This window comes from Sinohyriopsis cumingii, chromosome 7 (genome assembly GCF_028554795.1).
Source record: "Sinohyriopsis cumingii isolate HCF-2022 chromosome 7, ASM2855479v2, whole genome shotgun sequence".
Taxonomy (NCBI): Eukaryota; Metazoa; Mollusca; class Bivalvia; order Unionida; family Unionidae; genus Sinohyriopsis; species Sinohyriopsis cumingii.
In genome coordinates, this window is record NC_142967.1 from 40,000,467 (window position 1) to 40,019,796 (window position 19,330).

General features: G+C 33.8%; 1 protein-coding gene across 1 annotated transcript; it reads left to right on the forward strand.

The window, feature by feature from the left end:
- Positions 1-243: 243 nt before the first annotated feature.
- On the forward strand, positions 244-12,926 carry LOC149795074 (synaptic vesicular amine transporter-like). The gene is made up of 12 exons (XM_089964029.1): positions 244-618; positions 1,964-2,053; positions 2,341-2,381; positions 3,204-3,267; positions 5,810-5,905; positions 6,645-6,723; positions 7,161-7,212; positions 7,690-7,753; positions 8,206-8,325; positions 9,404-9,449; positions 9,827-9,914; positions 11,514-12,926. The coding sequence occupies exons 1-12, from the start codon at positions 528-530 to the stop codon at positions 11,616-11,618; spliced, it is 936 nt and encodes a 311-aa protein (XP_089820155.1). The 5' UTR covers positions 244-527; the 3' UTR covers positions 11,619-12,926.
- The last annotated feature ends 6,404 nt before the right edge of the window (positions 12,927-19,330 follow it).

Here is a 19,330-nt window from a genome sequence, read left to right on the forward strand (position 1 = left end):
TCTCGTTTGCAGCCTTCACCTTTTCGGAAACATATGCCCCGTTGCTCGTTGCTCGTGCTCTTCAGGGAATAGCTTCGGCAGCCACCACCATTGCTGGTAATGTTGTTTACTTTACCATGATGCATACAATCTTCATGTCTGATACAGTAATAATATTATCTCAGTCTAAATTATTTAGGAAATGATGACGGGAAGCAGTTATAGCTAAACAAGGCAATATCACATAGGCATGAGACTTATGATAGCTTTCAGAGATGTTGCCGTTGGCATTCTTAATGCGATAGTTAAGTTTTCCAAATTGGTGCTCAAGAACACAAAGAAACATGACTGTGTTTTCCATTTTTAATGGTACACATTGTCTACTTGTTGAAACTTCTTTAAAATTTATATTGTTACGTTTTAAATCACACTTCAGGGTAATATGATAATCTTAAATATCGCTGTCAGATTTGGCACCAGAGATTAACACGAACTTTTCATAGACGAGATACGCGAAAGACTCAGTTATATTGCTACGCTTTTCAGGAATGAGCATGATAGCCGAGAGATATCCGGATGACAAAGAAAGGAGCCGAGCCATGGGAACTGCTATGAGCGGATTGGCTGTCGGTATTTTAGGTATAATTTTCTTTTTCTTTTTTTCTGTTTAAAGACGGAAAGTGTGAAATGAACTCAGATATAACACAAATCTCAGCATAATTGTTGTTCAATGCAATCTTTCATATGTTATCCTTTTGGAAAATATGTTGAAACAGAGGATATATATCTTTATTTTCTCTCGTGATCAAACATATGTATTTAACATGTGTTGCCGTGAAGAGGAAAATGTGTAATCTTAATTTTGCTGACATAATTGTAGTTTCCTGTGTAGATCAAAGGTTTGACCAGTGTATATTGGCTTGACGTGCATTTGGTGATCTGTAGACCTAACGTTGTACCATAGTATATGGACTTGTATTTAGTGATTTGTAGACCAAATGTTTTAGCAGAGTATATGGACTTGTATTTGGTGATTTGTAGACCAAACGTTTTAGCAGAGTATATGGACTTGCATTGGGTGATTTGTAGACCAAAAATATTACCAGAGTATATGGATTTGCATTTGGTGATTTGTAGACCAAACGTTTTAGCAGAGTATATGGACTTGCATTGGGTGATTTGTAGACCAAACGTTTTAGCAGAGTATATGGACTTGCATTGGGTGATTTGTAGACCAAACGTTTTAGCAGAGTATATGGACTTGCATTGGGTGATTTGTAGACCAAAAATATTACCAGAGTATATGGATTTGCATATGGTGATTTGTAGACCAAACGTTTTAGTAGAGTATATGGACTTATATTTGGTGATTTGTAGACCAAACGTTTTAGCAGAGTATATGGACTTGCATATGGTGATTTGTAGACCAAACGTTTTAGTAGAGTATATGGACTTATATTTGGTGATTTGTAGACCAAACGTTTTAGCAGAGTATATGGACTTGCATATGGTGATTTGTAGACCAAACATTTTAGCAGAGCATATGGACTTGCATATGGTGATTTGTAGACCAGACGTTTTAGCTGAGTATATGGACTTGCATATGGTGATTTGTAGACCAAACGTTTTAGCAGAGTATATGGACTTGCATATGGTGATTTGTAGACCAGACGTTTTAGCTGAGTATATGGACTTGCATATGGTGATTTGTAGACCAAACGTTTTAGCAGAGTATATGGACTTGCATATGGTGATTTGTAGACCAAACGTTTTAGCAGAGTATATGGACATGCATTTAATGATTTGCTCCATATTGTGATACATATTCATAGATTCTTGAAAAGAGTTCTGATCGTTGTCAAAACAAACATATGTTCGTCCGTGCAGATTTTATAAATATATTTTTTAACGTGAATTTTTCTGCATTGGACATTTTGTCACTAAATGGAGCTCTGGGACTACTTAAAAACATTTTTAATTTCAGTTGGATATCCTTTTGGTGGCCTTCTTTACGCCGTGTTTGGTAAAGACATCCCATTTGCAATCCTTGCTTGTTTTGTTCTGATCAACATTGGTAAGTGTGACGGTCAAAGAGGAAATCGTGATTCATAGTCCATTTTATTATTACATTGATAAGTGTGACGGTCAAGAAAGAGCTTTGAACTGTCATTGATAGTTTGGAATCATAAGGTGGAGAAAATATTAAATCCGTTTCCAAATAGATGCAGTAATTTATAAATACTTTAAACATTGTAAGAGATGTTTCCGTTAAGTTTAGTTTTATGCTATATATACTGAATGTTGCAACATTATATATGCGATTATTTATATATTTTTATGACGACTGCTTTGTTTACATAGGACTTCAGACAACACTTCTAGAGGACACCGTTGGAAATTTAGTGAGTAAATTAAAATGAAATACATGTATTTTCTTTTGTCTTTGTGGATAATTAGTCTTTTTATTACGCTTGCTCGTTCAACACATTTCGGAAATATGACTCTAGCTCAATAATTTAATTGCAATGTCGATTCTTCTTAAAAAAATCAACAAAATGAAATAAGTGTACTGTAATTAGCACGCTAAAATAAGCATAATTATAATTTAGAAAGTAAATCGGTACATTTGTGTTTAAGACAATAAGTCAGCATGCATGTAATTAAGACAATAAATCAGCGTGCATGTGATTAAGACAATAAATCAGCGTGCATGTGATTAAGACAATAAAATAAGCGTGCATGTGATTAAGACAATAAATCAGCGTGCATGTAATTAAGACAATTATATTGTGTTCCTCTTAGTTAAGGCAGCTATAATCAGAAGTCTTGTTGTGACGACAATTAAATCAGTATGTTTGTATCTAAAGCAATTAAATCACTATACTTATAATTAAGACAAGTAAATATTTATACTTATAATTAAGAAAGTTAAAATCAGTATACTTGCAATTAAGACAGCTTAATAACTATATGTATGACTACGACAATTAAATCAGTGTATCACGAGCAAGACAGGTAAATGAATATAATTGTAGTTAAGACAATGAAACCAATACAGTTACAATTAGGACAAATATGCAATGCGATTACCTAAGATCATTACATTAGATAATGCTGTTCCAGGCCACAAAACGAGATGCAAATGTTTTTGCTACTAGTTACTTGTATCATTTGGATTCAACATCTGAGAACTTTAACATGATGCTTTTGCGATTTTTCCCCAGAAACTTGCCAAACCGTCATCAATCACGAGATTATTGTTGGACCCTTACATCGATATATGTGCAGGTACGTTCTTTCTTAGTTTTAAATTTTATCTGACATATGTTGTTATTATAATAACTATGTTATACTGATTCTATGGATTGTTACGTTCAGCAGAGTGTGCACTGATTACGTAGATTGAATAAATGCATTGTTACACTGATTATATGGATTTTGGCATTGATTATATGTTTATATGTATTGATTGCCTGGATTGGTTCACTGATTTATTGCATTGTGTTATAATGATTACATGGAACTGATCACTTGTGACATGGCATGTTACACTGATTACATCGATTGTTACACTAATTACATTGTTTGATTAACTGATTTCATAGATTGTTACACAGATTACAGCGATTGTTAAAATAATTGTATGGATTGTTACACTGCTTATATGGATTATTACATTAATTATATGGAGTATTACACTGATTACATCGATTATTAAAACAATTGGATTGATTGTTACAGTGATGGCATGGATTGTTGCACTGATTAAGTGAATTCATACATTAATTATATGGAGTGTTTGAGTGTTACATGGATTGCTACATTGATTAATGTGATATCTGCACAGACTACATGGACTGTCAAACTATATTGATTTTTACACACATCAATTGTTACACTGATTACATCGATTGTGATAACGATTACTTGGATTGTTCCATAGATTACATGGATTGTTACAGTAATTACCTGTTTTGTTATATTGATTACATGGATTGTTACACAGATTGTGACAATGATTACATCCATTGTTAAACATATTACATGGGTTGCTACAATGATCACATGGATTTCTTCATATATTACGTGGATTGTTACAATGATTACGTGGAATGTTACAATAATTCTATTGATTAGTACACCAGTCGGGTGGGACTTAAACTGCCAGCTTCGGTGTTGTTTCCTCGCTCAGTAGCGAGACTGGAGTGACCTCTCCAGGGCGCAAGCCTGGGCTTGGAGTATGGTGATCCTGGGCTGCCAAGACGTCAGGATCCCCCTTTCGTCCTTGCAGGTAGGGTCCAAAGGAATGGTGAGCATGACATTTGGCACCAGTTCGGATGCAGGAGCTGCCGGAAGGAAGTCGCGCCACACAGCAGGCTCTTTGTAAACAGGGGGCCCCGCGTGAAGGTGCTGCTGTGGACACAATAGTGTAGGATAGGCCATATGCAAGTAACCTCCTGCCCAGCAGATGCAAGACAGCGGTCCCGCGGAGATCACTACACCTGGGAAGGATAGGCTGTGAGAGACGCTTCACTTTCCTTTGGCGAGCGGAACGTCAGGCCCAGGCCTCGCACACTCCCCAATGATTACATATAACGTTATAATGACTACATGGATTATTGCGATGTTTAGATGAGTTGTTGCAATGATTACATGGGTTGCGGCAATCATTACATGGATTATTACAGTGCGTACATGGATTGTTGCAATGATTATTACAACGAGTACGTGGATTGTGGCAATGATTATGTGGTTTCTTATATTGATTACATGAATTACTAACCTGATTACATGGGGGGAAGTATTGATTACATGGGCGGCGACAATGATTTCACGGATCGCTAGATAGGTTACATGAATTGTTACATTGATTACATGGGTTGCAACAATAATTATAGGAATTGTTGCACAGATTATGTAGATTTTCACATTAATTACATTAAATGTTACATTGATTTGTTAAGAATAACAATCATAATAAGAGCAATTAGCACAATGCACACGCTATTTTAAATTTCTGTTCATACTAACTGCATATCAACTGATGTGACTTATTTGATAACTTGTACAAAATATAACATGCAGTATGCTGGACAAACACTTCAACAAGTTTCTAAGAGAATAAATAATCATCGCTTTCATATACAAATTACAGAGATCTTCAGTTCTCGTCTAATATTTCAGTATATTTTAATACCTATAATGACTCTCTGCTCGATGTGTCCTTTGTGCCAATAGATACTGTGCATGGAGACATGAATAGTCTCATCAAAGAAAGTTATTGTATTCATAAATTAGATACTTTGTATCCTAATATCCTTAGAACCAAGGCACTATATAAATTGTATAAAATGTTAATTACAAAATTGATATGTTGTATTATCCTTTATAAAAAATATAATTGTATGTATCACTGTCTCTATTTTATTATTTTACTGTTCATATTAGCTAATTTTTCGAATCTTCTCTCCATGGAATTTATTTATATTTTATTTAGGAATCTTTCTCAAGTCTGGTCTTTGATATAAGATATTTATACCGAAAAATATAAAGCTATGCTAGTCTCAGAACTAGGCAGAATAAAAATATTTAGTCTAATATCACTCACAGTACTGACGTCTATAAGGATTTTTTTATTTTAATATTAACTCCTGCCTTTTTGTAAGCAACATTACTCCTGTACAGTGTCGCTACCGACTTAGAATCATTAAAGTTTGATAGTATGACAATGTCTGTCTAAAAATTATCCAGTAAAGAAGAAAGCCAATTTAAAAAAATTAACCGGGTCTTAATCAATGACATAATGTTTGTATGGCGTATCTTCTTACAGGTGCCATAATGTTCACCAGCATGTCACTGGCTGTATTGGAATCCACTGTTCCCATTTGGATCATGGACACTATGCATGCGGACCATCTACAGCTGGGTAGTCCAACACACACACACACACACACACACACACACACACACACACACGCACGCACGCACGCACGCACACACACACACACACACACACACACACTGTTGACCAGCATGTACTGGAATCCATATTTCTCAATGAGATCATGGACACCATGTACAATGAAAACCTAGTGCTGGGTACTTCGCACAATTTTTTTTACATACATGCATATTTACATTCGCATTTCATTATCTGCGGTCCATGGTCTACAAAGAATTGCTTTTATGCTATTTTAAAGGTTCATATATTAAGAAACGTTACAAAAGGTTTCATGAAGTGTGACGGCATCTGAGTCGGAAAAGCATGTGGTATGAAGTAAAAGAGACTGTTCTTTAATTTTCAATTGAAATATCTTGAAAATGGAATCAAAAATAATATATGGAATTTTATTAGTTCACTTGTATTGTGTCCGTGTATAAAATATGGAGCGATACACATTTTGTTAATTGTGTCCACTTTGTGTTTTTTAAATGAAATATCAAAACGTAAAAATAACAACATTTCCATTGCAATCCAGAAAAAAAAACTATTCTCTTTTTCAGTTTGCCGTGAATTCAATAGTATAATCAGTCTGCCAAGGAGACAAATTGTTCTTTAACATATTCATAAAATAATGACGTATTATAGAAAAGTAGGTAAAAAAGGTGGCAATGTGATAAATTCTGTAGCTACCTTTCCTACTTCTTTATTACTTTTACGACAGGATTGGTGTTTCTTCCCGACAGCATCGGCTATCTGGTGGGAACTTATTGTTTTCCTGTCCTTGCCAAGACCTATGGAAGGTTTGTATTTCACATAACGTGGTTTCCAACACCGGGCATAACAAAACACACAAATATTCATTCTATACTCACCATAATACAATCTTTAGCATGGTTTCTCTAATCGTGCCTTGTTAAAATATAAATAATGAAAAAAATGCAAAATTGTATTGTATTTATTGGTGCCGTTTTGCCCAGTCGATTGTTTTTATATAAACTTTAACTTTAAACCTATCAATTTAAATGTGCAATCCAGATTGGATCATCAGTAACGTGATATGATGCCATAACTATTTTTGGAGAGGCCTACAATTAAATATGTAGATAATTAAGTGTTCTTACTTTGAGACTAGTTATTCAGATTTCAGTGGATTATTAACGTAACGAGACACTAATATTTCTATCATTGGTTGCATTGAAAACATTTAAAAATTTGACAATGCTAATGTCTGTTTCAGATGGGTGTTTACTGTTGGATCTCTGTGCCTAATTGCTTTAGGACTCGTAAGCGTAAGTCTTTTGTTTCCCCTCTAAATGTACAATGACCTGTTTTCTTATTCATTTTAAAGTGTCATCCTCGTTGTTATGTTAGTTCCTACTCATGATTGTCCATCATAATCATCATCTTGTCTGATGTTCTCTCCTTTCGAAATGTATTATTAATTGTCTCCTTTCGAAATGTAATATTAATTGTCTCCTTTCGAAATGTAGTATTAATTGTCTCCTTTCGAAATGTAATATTAATTGTCTCCTTTCGAAATGTAATATTAATTCTCTCCTTTCGAAATGTAATATTTATTCTCTCCTTTCGAAACGTAATATTAATTCTCTCCTTTCGAAATGTAATATTAATTGTCCTTGAAAAAGTAATGGGAAGTGTTTGGACCTATTTATACAAAGTTGTTAAGTTAAAACATTGTAAAAATAAAGTTTCATTATTAAAGCCTGAAAATAACATATTCTAATCAATATTTATTTTCTATTTAGCTACCATTCTGCTCGTCATTCTATCACCTGACTGTTCCACATTTGTGTCTTGGACTTGGAGTAGGTAGGCACATTATATTTCTTCTTCAACTTTTTCACGACTGATTAACAAGCGCCACGAATCAGATATACTACGTAACTACGGACCGAGCAGTCAACTTAGCTTTATACCTTTTGTGACTGATGGGCGCTCATTACTATAATACATATTTTCGTTCTAAGTATTTAAAGAACTAGCAATTTCTGACATTTATTATCGTCTTGTTTAGTTCCTACTATAGTTGGTAAGATTGTAAAATCGATTCTTCATTGCTTTATATTTTATCGGTTAAATTACTTAAATATCCTCCTGAAGTTTTGAAAGAGGTGACTCATTTTTAAGATTTAACGGAACTATAAAATTATTTCTATAAGTACTTAAAGATCAGTCGAAATTATGGGAACAGCTTGTACTAAGTTGAGTCCTCACAATAAAAGTTATAGCTGAACATACAAACATTTTCCCTCTGCATTTAGGTATTACAGATTCAGCCGTAATGCCACTGCTAGCTCTGCTTGTCGACCAGAGGCACGTGGCAGCATACGGAAGTGTTTATGCAATAGTGCAACTAGCAGTGTGTCTAGCTTACGGATTAGGTTCGTACCAGAATGATTTTATGCAGACATATTTTTCTTTCCGATAGGCCCTAAAAGTGGATTTTAGTTTCTACGCATGGAGGGCATTTTCTTCTGCCATACTGAATAGTTTTGTACTGCTTCCAATTACATCCTTTCTGTGGCCTCGCTTTTATAAAATGTTTCAACCGTTGAATAACACCTGCATAAAAAAACACAAGATTACTTCATCCCTATCGCGTCAAATTTTGCATATTGATTTCTTGTGCACTTCCAAAAGATTATTCAGTTGAACCTATTTTATGAAACATGCTGGATATTTCATGGTTCACACGGAGATATTGATACTAAATTCTACCCGACAGACCTATACAATGAAAATAATCTATGAGCTGAGTACATAGTCAAGTTAAGGGGTTATATGAAAGATAAACCTGATTGTGTAAGTCTTTGCATCTTCTTTTGTTTCAGAAGTAGACCGATTCCTTCAGTTCGATCCTTTTCTTCTGAAAATTCACGAAGCGTTTAGTGAAGTTCATAATACCAGATTCGTTTTAAGTTCCCTGCATAAAATATGTATTTCAAGTATATTAAATAACTGTTTAAAGAAACGTCGAAACTGTTTTTATCAAATCGAATATTAATACGTCCAACCCGATTTTTCAATGAATTACCTTTCTCCATCGTCGTTTTCATTATCAGTGAAATTTCACAATTTTTGTATTGATCATAATTATAAGTTGTTTGTAACGTTTTGTGCTTCAAATACTACCCTTTTTTGGTGGAGAAATCCCACATTTATAAAATGGCAGCAGTAACTTTTTGCAATGAATATTGAATATGTCTAATTCAGTATTTAATTCCATAAACAATTGCATAATTAAAATTTGCGACTTTTACAATTGTAGCTTAATGACCATTATCCAATTAATTTAAGTCGTATTTCAAACATTATTTCTCAGTTGATTATTCATTTCATGTATCGTTCAAAAAGAAAAATGTAATACAAATTAGGGTGATGCCATCTTGTAAAATAATGGTTCCAGGAAACGTAGTTCTTGTAGTTTAATGTATTCTCACCAACTTTCTATTGATTTAGGACCAGCTGTTGCAGGGCAGATAGTAAAAAGTGCTGGATTCGAATGGCAAGTACACTTTTGCTTAAGTGATACCTTCTAGCACGTATTACAAATAAAAATGTGTTCATCCTGTAACATGAACGATACAAACTGTCTCTAGCGAACGCGTTTCATTGAAACAAAACAAAGAGTAAATGGTGATCAAGTTAAACCATCTTACATTCCTTATTTCTTTCATGAATTCCACCTATATCAGCCGATTAAAGTTTCCTCGTTGAGGATAATCTCCCGTTGATATTTTCAAATATTTTGAAAGTGAGCAATTCCATGTTAACAATACAATATATTATATTGACTGCATTTTACAATAATAAGTATATCTTGATGCGTGAAGCAATATTTGTGCAATATTGAAATGAATGTCTATGCCATATTGTTTACAGGTCCATGTGGGGTATGGCTTTCATCAACGTAGCATTTGCACCATTGATTTTCATTTTAAAAAATCCAAATATTCAGGAGGAACACAAGGTAGGTTGTGATATCGCATTCTAATGGAATACATCCAAACTGCGACTGGTACTAATGGGGATACAAATAAATCGTTATGTACGTTTCAGGCAGAATTTAAAGCTACCTGTTTGTCAAAATACATACCAATGGCAAAATCATTTTGTTTTATACGGGGCCAGCAATTTAGCCGATACCAATGACACAGTCCTTTCCTTTTTTACGGGGCCATCAATTTACGCGACGATACCACAAAATGCCACAAAATGTGTTTGTATGCTTTAATTAGCTACAAGATACCACAAGATGAGTGCAAGATACCACAAGATGAGTGCAAGATACCACAAGATGAGTGCAAGATACCACAAGATAACAATATAGCTCAAGATGTGTTCGGGTATGCAAATGCCATTTTATCGATTAAACAGTGTTATTTTACACTTAGGCATGCATTTGTATTGTACGTTTATCAAGCATTATTGTAAACATAATTTAAAAGAATCATACAAAAATGATGTAACCAAAACGGAAATGGCCTTAAAGACGCATATAGATGGACTGGAAACCTAAAGTACCCACAAAACTTAGCAAATCGATAAATATATCTTGTGACATCCGAGTAATTATTGTCGAGTTCTTTTGACTTTTTGATGTATCTAATGCAGTTTGGTTGCCGTTTTAGTTTGTTATTAGAAATTTGTATTTAAAAAATGGTGTGGCGGATACATTGATTGTTTTAAATTTTGGTTTGTACTTCGGAATTTATATGAAATCAGTAAATATTTTTTGTTTTATCTCTTGCGCATTTATTTAATAAACTTCTCTTACGACTTTTTACTTTGGCACTTGGTCGCACAAAACAACAATTTCCTTTTTCCACACGAGATCTCCTGAGATCCATCATTTTGAAGTATATTTACCTACATTTTTTCCTGATAAATCTGATAATGTTTAAGGTTGCCAGTTATTTATTGAATTGGAATTTGTACTTGATACTTAAAGGAGCCTGTGCATATACAAACATACGTTGTGGTCATCTTGTGACCAATTGATGTGCCGTTTTAGACGTTGACTCCAGTTAAATTATCGCATTTTGGTTACAGTGCAAAAATTATCACCTATTATCTACTTTTGTATTCCAGATCTAGTCATAAATCTATCAAGAAATTCTTTCAATTGTCTGCACGTGAATTAAGGACAAACTCAATTAAATTTGTACCCAAGCGGTCAACATATTAAAAAATCATATCGTTGTGTAATAATGGTAGATTATTTTAGTACTCAGTACTAGGTACTGTTGATTACTTAATATTTTTACATATAAACATAGTGAAGGTTGTTTTTAGTTAATTGTTTCATTTTAATAATGTGATACATTAATTGGTGGTACATAACAGCAATGATGATGATCTATTACAAATATTTAAGCATGTAAAATCAAATAGTTTGTTAATAAACAAAATATACAAAAACTCTTTTAATTCTGATATAGAAAACGGAAAGATAATGTCAAGGATATATAGACCCCTGGGATCGTACGATTATTTTTTAAGTCTGAAAAACTCTGCTCTCAAGAAAAGTGTAAAGAAATAATTTACAAATTCAACTCTGTTTCCACAGCCAATTTTACCGGATACAGATAGCGACACCAAAAGTGATGGGGACTTGGAAGACACGCAAGAATTTCTTTTAGGAAGCTATTCGACCTTTAAACAAAGTAATTAGTTGTGGCTGTGGTGGAGGAAGAATTCGATGGAATAGTGGTTTGAACTGTAGTGTAGCTTATGATAACATTGAAATAAATAGTCCCCATGTGATTCCTGTATTCTTTATGGAGTAAATCCTTCTGCTCCTCTCGTAGTAAAAATGTAGCTAGTGAGAGAGAGAGAGAGAGAGAGAGAGAGAGAGAGAGAGAGAGAGAGAGTCTGAACATGTGAATAAATGAGCACGGTTCCTGTTTTATGAGTATATAATTTGTAAATTTGGTAAATAGGAGAAAACCTTTAAGGGACAATACATGTACATAACTAAATGAGATACGTTTGGTAAAGCAATACATTTTTTCTTCTCCTTCTAATCGTAATAATAATTGTTATGACTATTGTTTTTATGACAGTCATTATTATTATTATTGTTATTATTATTATTATTATTATTATTATCAGTATTAGTATTAGTATTATTATTAAATAGAAAAGAAAACTAATGTGATTGCATAGAGATTTTATTCAATATTTTCTGATAAAAATAAAACACCTCTTAATAGCAGTTCTGTGAATCACACCTAAAAGTTGAAGCTCAAGCTATTACATGGAATAATTTGCATATTATTGCATACGCTGTGATTAATAAATGGTGTTGAAACAAAATAATCAATGAAAATGAATGCTCTGTAATTTCCATACAATTTATCATTGCCTTGGTTTCATTTTATTTACCATCATAAACTAAAAAGTGCGATAAACTCCAAACGACAATTTACTCCATGTTTTCTCCTTCATTTTTTATTTATTTATTTATTTAAGTGTCATCTTTCAATGCTTAAACAAGTACCATCATATCACGTTTGAATGGTTAAACGCGTAAAAGAATGTCACCTTTTAATGGTTAAACATGTACCAACATGTCATCTTCCAATCAATAAACATGTACCAGAATGATACCCTTCAAACGTTAAACATGTACCAGAATGTGACCATTCAAACGTTAAACATGTACCAGAATGTGACCATTCCAAGTTTAAACATGTACCAGAATGTGGCCTTTCAAAGGTTGAACATGTACCAGAATGTGACCATTCAAAGGTTGAACATGTACCAGAATGTGACCATTCAAACGTTGAACATGTACCAAAATGTCATCTTCCAATCAATAAAGACGTACCAGAATGTTACCCTTCAAACGTTAAACATGTACCAGAATGTGACCATTCCAAGTTTAAACATGTACCAGAATGTGGCCTTTCAAAGGTTAAACATGTACCAGAATGTGACCATTCCAAGTTTAAACATGTGAAAGAATGTGGCCATTGAAAGGTTAAACATGTACCAGAATGTCATCTTTCAATCATTAAAGTCACCTTTGAATCATCAAACATGTACCAGAATGTCACCCTTCAAAGATTAAACATGTGCCAGAATGTACCAGAATGTGACCATTCAAAGGTTAAACATGTACCAGAATGTGACATTTTAGTGCTTAAACATGTACCAGAATGTCACCTTTCAATGGTTGAACATGTACCGGAATGTTATCATTCGATGGTTACACATGTATCGGGATGTCGCCTTTTAATCATTAACCATATAGCAGAATGTCAACTTTTAACCAATAAACATGTTCAAGAATGCCACCTTTCAATGGTTAAACATGTTCATAAATGCCACCTTTCAATGGTTGAACATGTTCATGAATGCCACCTTTCAATGGCTAAACATGTTCAAGAATGCCACCTTTCAATGGTTAAACATGTTCAAGAATGTCACCTTTCAATGGTTAAACATGTTCATGAATGCCACCTTTCAATGGCTAAATATGTTCAAGAATGCCACCTTTCAATGGTTAAACATGTTTAAGAATGCCACCTTTCAATGGTTAAACATGTTCAAGAATGTCACCTTTCAATGGTTAAACATGTTCATGAATGTCACCTTTCAATGGTTAAACATGTTCAAGAATGCCACCTTTCAATGGTTAAACATGTTCAAGAATGCCACCTTTCAATGGTTAAACATGTTCAAGAATGTTACCTTTCAATTGTTAAACATGTTCGTGAATGCCACCTTTCAATGGTTAAACATGTTCAAGAATGCCACCTTTCAGTGGTTAAACAAGTACCAGAATGCCACCTTTTAAGGCTTAAACATGTAACAGAATGCCATATTTTCAATGGTTAAACATGGAACTAAAAGTTATCTTTCGAAAGTTAAACATGTACCAGAATGTTACCTTTCAATCATTAAAAATGTACTACAGTGTCACCTTTCAATCATTAAAAATGTACCAGAACAAAGTGTCATTTTAAAGTTTCTTATTGATGTACGTAATTTTATGTATAAGCTGAACTTTTTTTGAATTTACCTTTTCCAAGCAAAATTTTTTAACCATTAAAAACAGCACCGGCCCCGTTTGGATAAGTTTGGGGGCCCTCCTCCGCCCCCCCCCCCCCCCCGATTTACGTCTGGGACCCCATGTGAGCAAGGCATTTGGAAAGAAACTTTTAAACAAGTTTGATATGATATTGAACTTAAAATTGTCTTCCATTCCTTTAAAATTACTTTTTCTCTATAGATATATTTTTTTAAAATACTGATGCGAGGGGCCCAAGTGAGCGTGGGACCCGATTGGGCCATATCGGTCCAATCGGCCCAAGGCCGGACCTGATCAAAAGATAAACCTGTATTGTCGTCTTTTTCCTAGTCACACATATCTGGATTCTGAGAAACTTGCATTGTCGTCTTTCGTTTAGTTACACATACCTGGATTCTGCCTGATTTTGTCGAATCTGAGGAAGAACAAGAAAAATAATGAAATCTTTCCCTTAATGTTGTTTTAGTATTTTCTAAAAGTACAGCAGTCATATGCGCTGATGTAATAATATTTGCACGTAGGAACCATTATGAAAATGCAATAATTGTTCGAAAGAAAACTTAACTTCAAAAGAGTCATTCCATTCGTTTAGCTTCTGTCAATTTCATTATCAGCTTTATGCTCAATAAAGTCGTCTTTTCAGAAAGATAGATAAGCATTATTATGTGTTCACATACATTACTCAGGACACATTGTAAAGTAATAAAAAAAAGCATGTAGGCCTTGCTTCAAGAAACCACATTTCAGAATAATGCATTGCTAGACTGACTTCAGATCTTACGCAAATATTTGGATATTTCATCTTACCCATTAAAAATGTGATTGGAAACATGTCACTATTTCTGTTTGTTACAGAGTAATAGTTCTCAAAGGTAATTCATGGGAAATTATGAAAACAAATGTCTCACCTGTACATAGCGTTTTATCTTCACACGAAATCACCTACTCTACAACGTAATAACCTTTATCAATGCTTATCGGAATACATGCATAACATCTAATGCGAATTTTATAGTGTGGAGAACGGTGTGCTCAACATGGCATAGCTGACGTCATGAAATTTCGACCTAATAAAACATACCTTAAATTTCATTGTTATTAGCGGAAAGCTATAGTCCAGACATAAGCTAATACAATTAGGAAAGTCCAAAGAGAAAGAAATCTACTGAATTATACTGCTGAATGTAATACTATTGACCTAAGTTCTAAGTCTGATCGCCCTATGATTAGCTGACGAAGTGTAATGTACTATACACAAATAGTCATCAACTTTGGGGACTTGATACCTTTTCAGATTTAATAATTCATTTTCAACGGATCAGGGATTCATTCAAATTATAAATAATTGCATTACATACACACTAGATGAATACTGTTTACCAAAACACTCAAATACCAGTATTGAACTAGACAACGTGAATTATATAAATTATAGCATAGATGACCAGCTTGTTTCGGGAGAGTTGGAAAATAATGAGGAGGAGAGAAATAGATAAGAATGTATCTTTAAAATGTTTTAAAGTAACATGGGATCAGGACAATTACAGTCGAAAATATATACACTAAAGAAAATGGATAGATTTGAAGATGAATCACAAAGCAGAATTGGAGTAACAATTATAAACAATTATAAAACATGAAAACCGTACAAAATAAATAGAACGTATCATGATTATATAGAATACTGAAAAAGAAACAATATTGACAAAAAAGTCTCAAACGCATCTCAGAGGACGAAAGAGTAATAACTGATATTAAGAGTATTAAACACATCGACGAGTATGGAAGAGTGGTTACTGATTAAGAGTAATAATTAAACGCATCGACGAGTATGGAAGAGTGGTTACTGATATTTAGAGTAATAAAGGCATCGACGAGTATGAAAGAGTGGTTACTGATTAAAAGTAATAATTAAACGCATCGACGAGTATGGAAGAGTGGTTACTGATATTTAGAGTAATAAATGCATCCACGAGTATGAAAGAGTGGTTACTGATATTAAGAGTAATAAACGCATCGACGAGTATGGAAGAGTGGTTACTAATAGTAAGGGTGATAAACACATCGACGAGTATGGAAGAGTGGTTACTGATATTAAGAGGTATAAACACATCGACGAGTATGGAAGAGTGATTACTGATATTAAGAGTAATAAACACATCGACGAGTATAGGAGAGTGGCTTCTGATATTAAGTGGAATAAACACATCGACTAGAATGGAAGAGTGGCTACTGATATTAAGAGTAATAAACGCATCGACGAGTATGGAAGAGTGGCTACTGATATTATGAGTAATAAACACATTGACGAGAATGGAACAGTGATTACTGATAGCAAAGGTGATAAACACATCGACGAGTATGGAAGAGTGGTTGCTGATATTAAGAGGTATAAACACATCGACGAGTATGGAAGAATGGTTACTGATATTGAGAGTAATAAACGCATCGACGGGTATGGAAAAGTGATTACTGATATTAAGAGTAATAAACGCATCGACGAGTATGGAAGAGTGGTTACTGATATTTAGAGTAATAATTAAACTCATCGACGAGTATGGAAGAGTGGTTACTGATATTTAGAGTAATAATTAAACTCATCGACGAGTATGGAAGAGTGGTTACTGATATTTAGAGTAATAATTAAACTCATCGACGAGTATGAAAGAGTGGTTACTGATATTAAGAGTAATAATTAAACGCATCGACGAGCATGGAAGAGTGGTTACTGATATTAAGAGTAATAAACGCATCGACGAGTATGGAAGAGTGGTTACTGATATTAAGAGTAATAATTAAACACATCGACGAGTATTGAAGAATTGTTACTGATGATAAGAGTAATAAACACATCGACGAGTATGGAAAATTGGTTACTGATATTGAGAGTAATAAACACATCGACGAGTATGGAAGAGTGGTTACTGATATTAAGAGTAATAATTAAACACATCGACGAGTATGGATGAGTGGTTACTGATATTAAGAGTAATAAAAACATCGACGAGTATGGAAGAGTGGTTACTGATATTAAGAGTAATAAACACATCGACGATTATGGGTGAGTGTTTACTGTTATTAAGAGTAATAGAACATCGACGAGTATGGAAGAGTGGTTACTGATATTAAGAGTAATAATTAAACACATCGACGAGTATGGAAGAATGGTTACTGATATTAAGAGTAACTAAACTTATATTACAAAGACAAAAAGTAAATACTGATATTACGAGTTTTCAAACTTATCTACGAGTATGTGAGAGTAATAACTGATATTATCAGTTTTTGTTATAAGACCTATTTCTGTAACAAGAAGGATATGCACCATAATATAATCCGGTCTCTAACTATGCTGGAAGGACATGACCCTGATATCATCTGGTCTTTAATCTACGCTGGAAGGACATGACCCTGATATCATCTGGTCTTTAATCTATGCTGGAAGGACATGACCCTGATATCATCCAGTCTTTAAAGTATATTAGAAAGATAGCACTTTGATATTACCCTATCTTTAAACTATGCTGGAAGGATATGCACCCTGATATCATCTGGTCTTTAATCTATGCTGGAAGGACATGACCCTGATATCATCCAGTCTTTAAAGTATATTAGAAAGATAGCACTTTGATATTACCCTATCTTTAAACTATGCTGGAAGGATATGCACCCTGATATCATCTGGTCTTTAATCTATGCTGGAAGGACATGACCCTGATATCATCTGGTCTTTAATCTATGCTGGAAGGATATGCACCCTGATATCATCTGGTCTTTAATCTATGCTGGAAGGACATGACCCTGATATCATCCAGTCTTTAAAGTATATTAGAAAGATAGCACTTTGATATTACCCTATCTTTAAACTATGCTGGAAGGATATGCACCTCAATATTATCCAGTCTTTAAACTATGCTGGAATGATATGCACCTTGATATTATCTGGTCTTTAAACAATGCTGGAAGGATATACACCTTGATATTATCCAGTCTTTAAACTATGCTGGAATGATATGCACCTTGATATTATCTGGTCTTTAAACAATGCTGGAATGATATGCACCTTGATATTATCCAGTCATTAAACTATGCTGGAATGATATGCACCTTGATATTATCTAGTCTTTAAACAATACTGGAAGGATATGCCACCTTGATATTATCCGGTATTTAAACTATACTGGAAGGATAGCACATAGATCTTATGCAGTCTTTGAACTATACTAGAAGGATATGCACGCTGAGATTGTCTGCTTTTTATCCAGTCTATAAACTAAGCTCCAATTCTGGTCTGCTGTCAAATACAAAGAAGTTATGACTTAAAACTTGTACTTCCAATTAATGTGATCCGATGAAACCAATACTGAATTAATCATTAAGTGAGTTGCAAAAGGAATTTAAGAAACACATATTGACGATTGCATACATCTCATTTACGATGTAATGAAATGTATAGAAAAAATTATGGTACCATGTGTGTTAATTTTATTAAATATTGATAAGGCTTTTGCTGCATTGCAATGGAAGTTTCCCTTTCACTATTAAGAGTTTGTCAGTTTTGGAAATCATTTTCCCTAGTGGGCAAAACCTTCTATATTGATATCTCGAGTTGCATGATCAATAATGGTTTTTGCTTCAAATGTTGAAGGTTGGGGTGAGACAGGATGAACTTTTCTTCTAATTATTGTTTGTCTGTAATTGGTGCAGCAATTACAGTAAAAGCAAATGTTAGAGAAATTACTTAAATGGAGGTAAATACCTCTTTAAACCAGTATGTTGAAGATAAAAATGTAATGCTTTATGGTACCAGACAATTCCTAGAATATACATTACTGGTCGGATCACTTTGTGGATTGCCCTGGCTTGAACACTTATTAGGACAAGACATTTGTTATATGGTTTGGTGCCAATAGGGGCTGTAGGACAAGAACTGATTACTCGTAGTAAGTTTAAGTGAACTGGATATGAACAATTTACAATATTAAATGTCAAAGTTACTGTTATATTAAATGTTAAAGTTACTGTTCAAAACTTGTATGTCAAGGCCGAGTCAGCTACAAAAATCATCAGCAATTGGTCTGCTAGAAATTATTAATAATTTTAAAATGCCAGTCTTTAAAAGCATTGCTAATACTTGTTTATGTGCCCAACACCATTCCAAACCATCAAAGTAATTTAATCCAAACATCAAATATTATTTTTGTATAACTTCTTTGGGAACAGTAAAAGAGATGGAAGAATTGAATGAAAAGTAGCACATATAGCTACTTATTTTGAAGCTGACGAAGTGTAGTGGATTAAAGTTATATATCCAAATTATGACACAACATGTGTGCATCTTATGAATA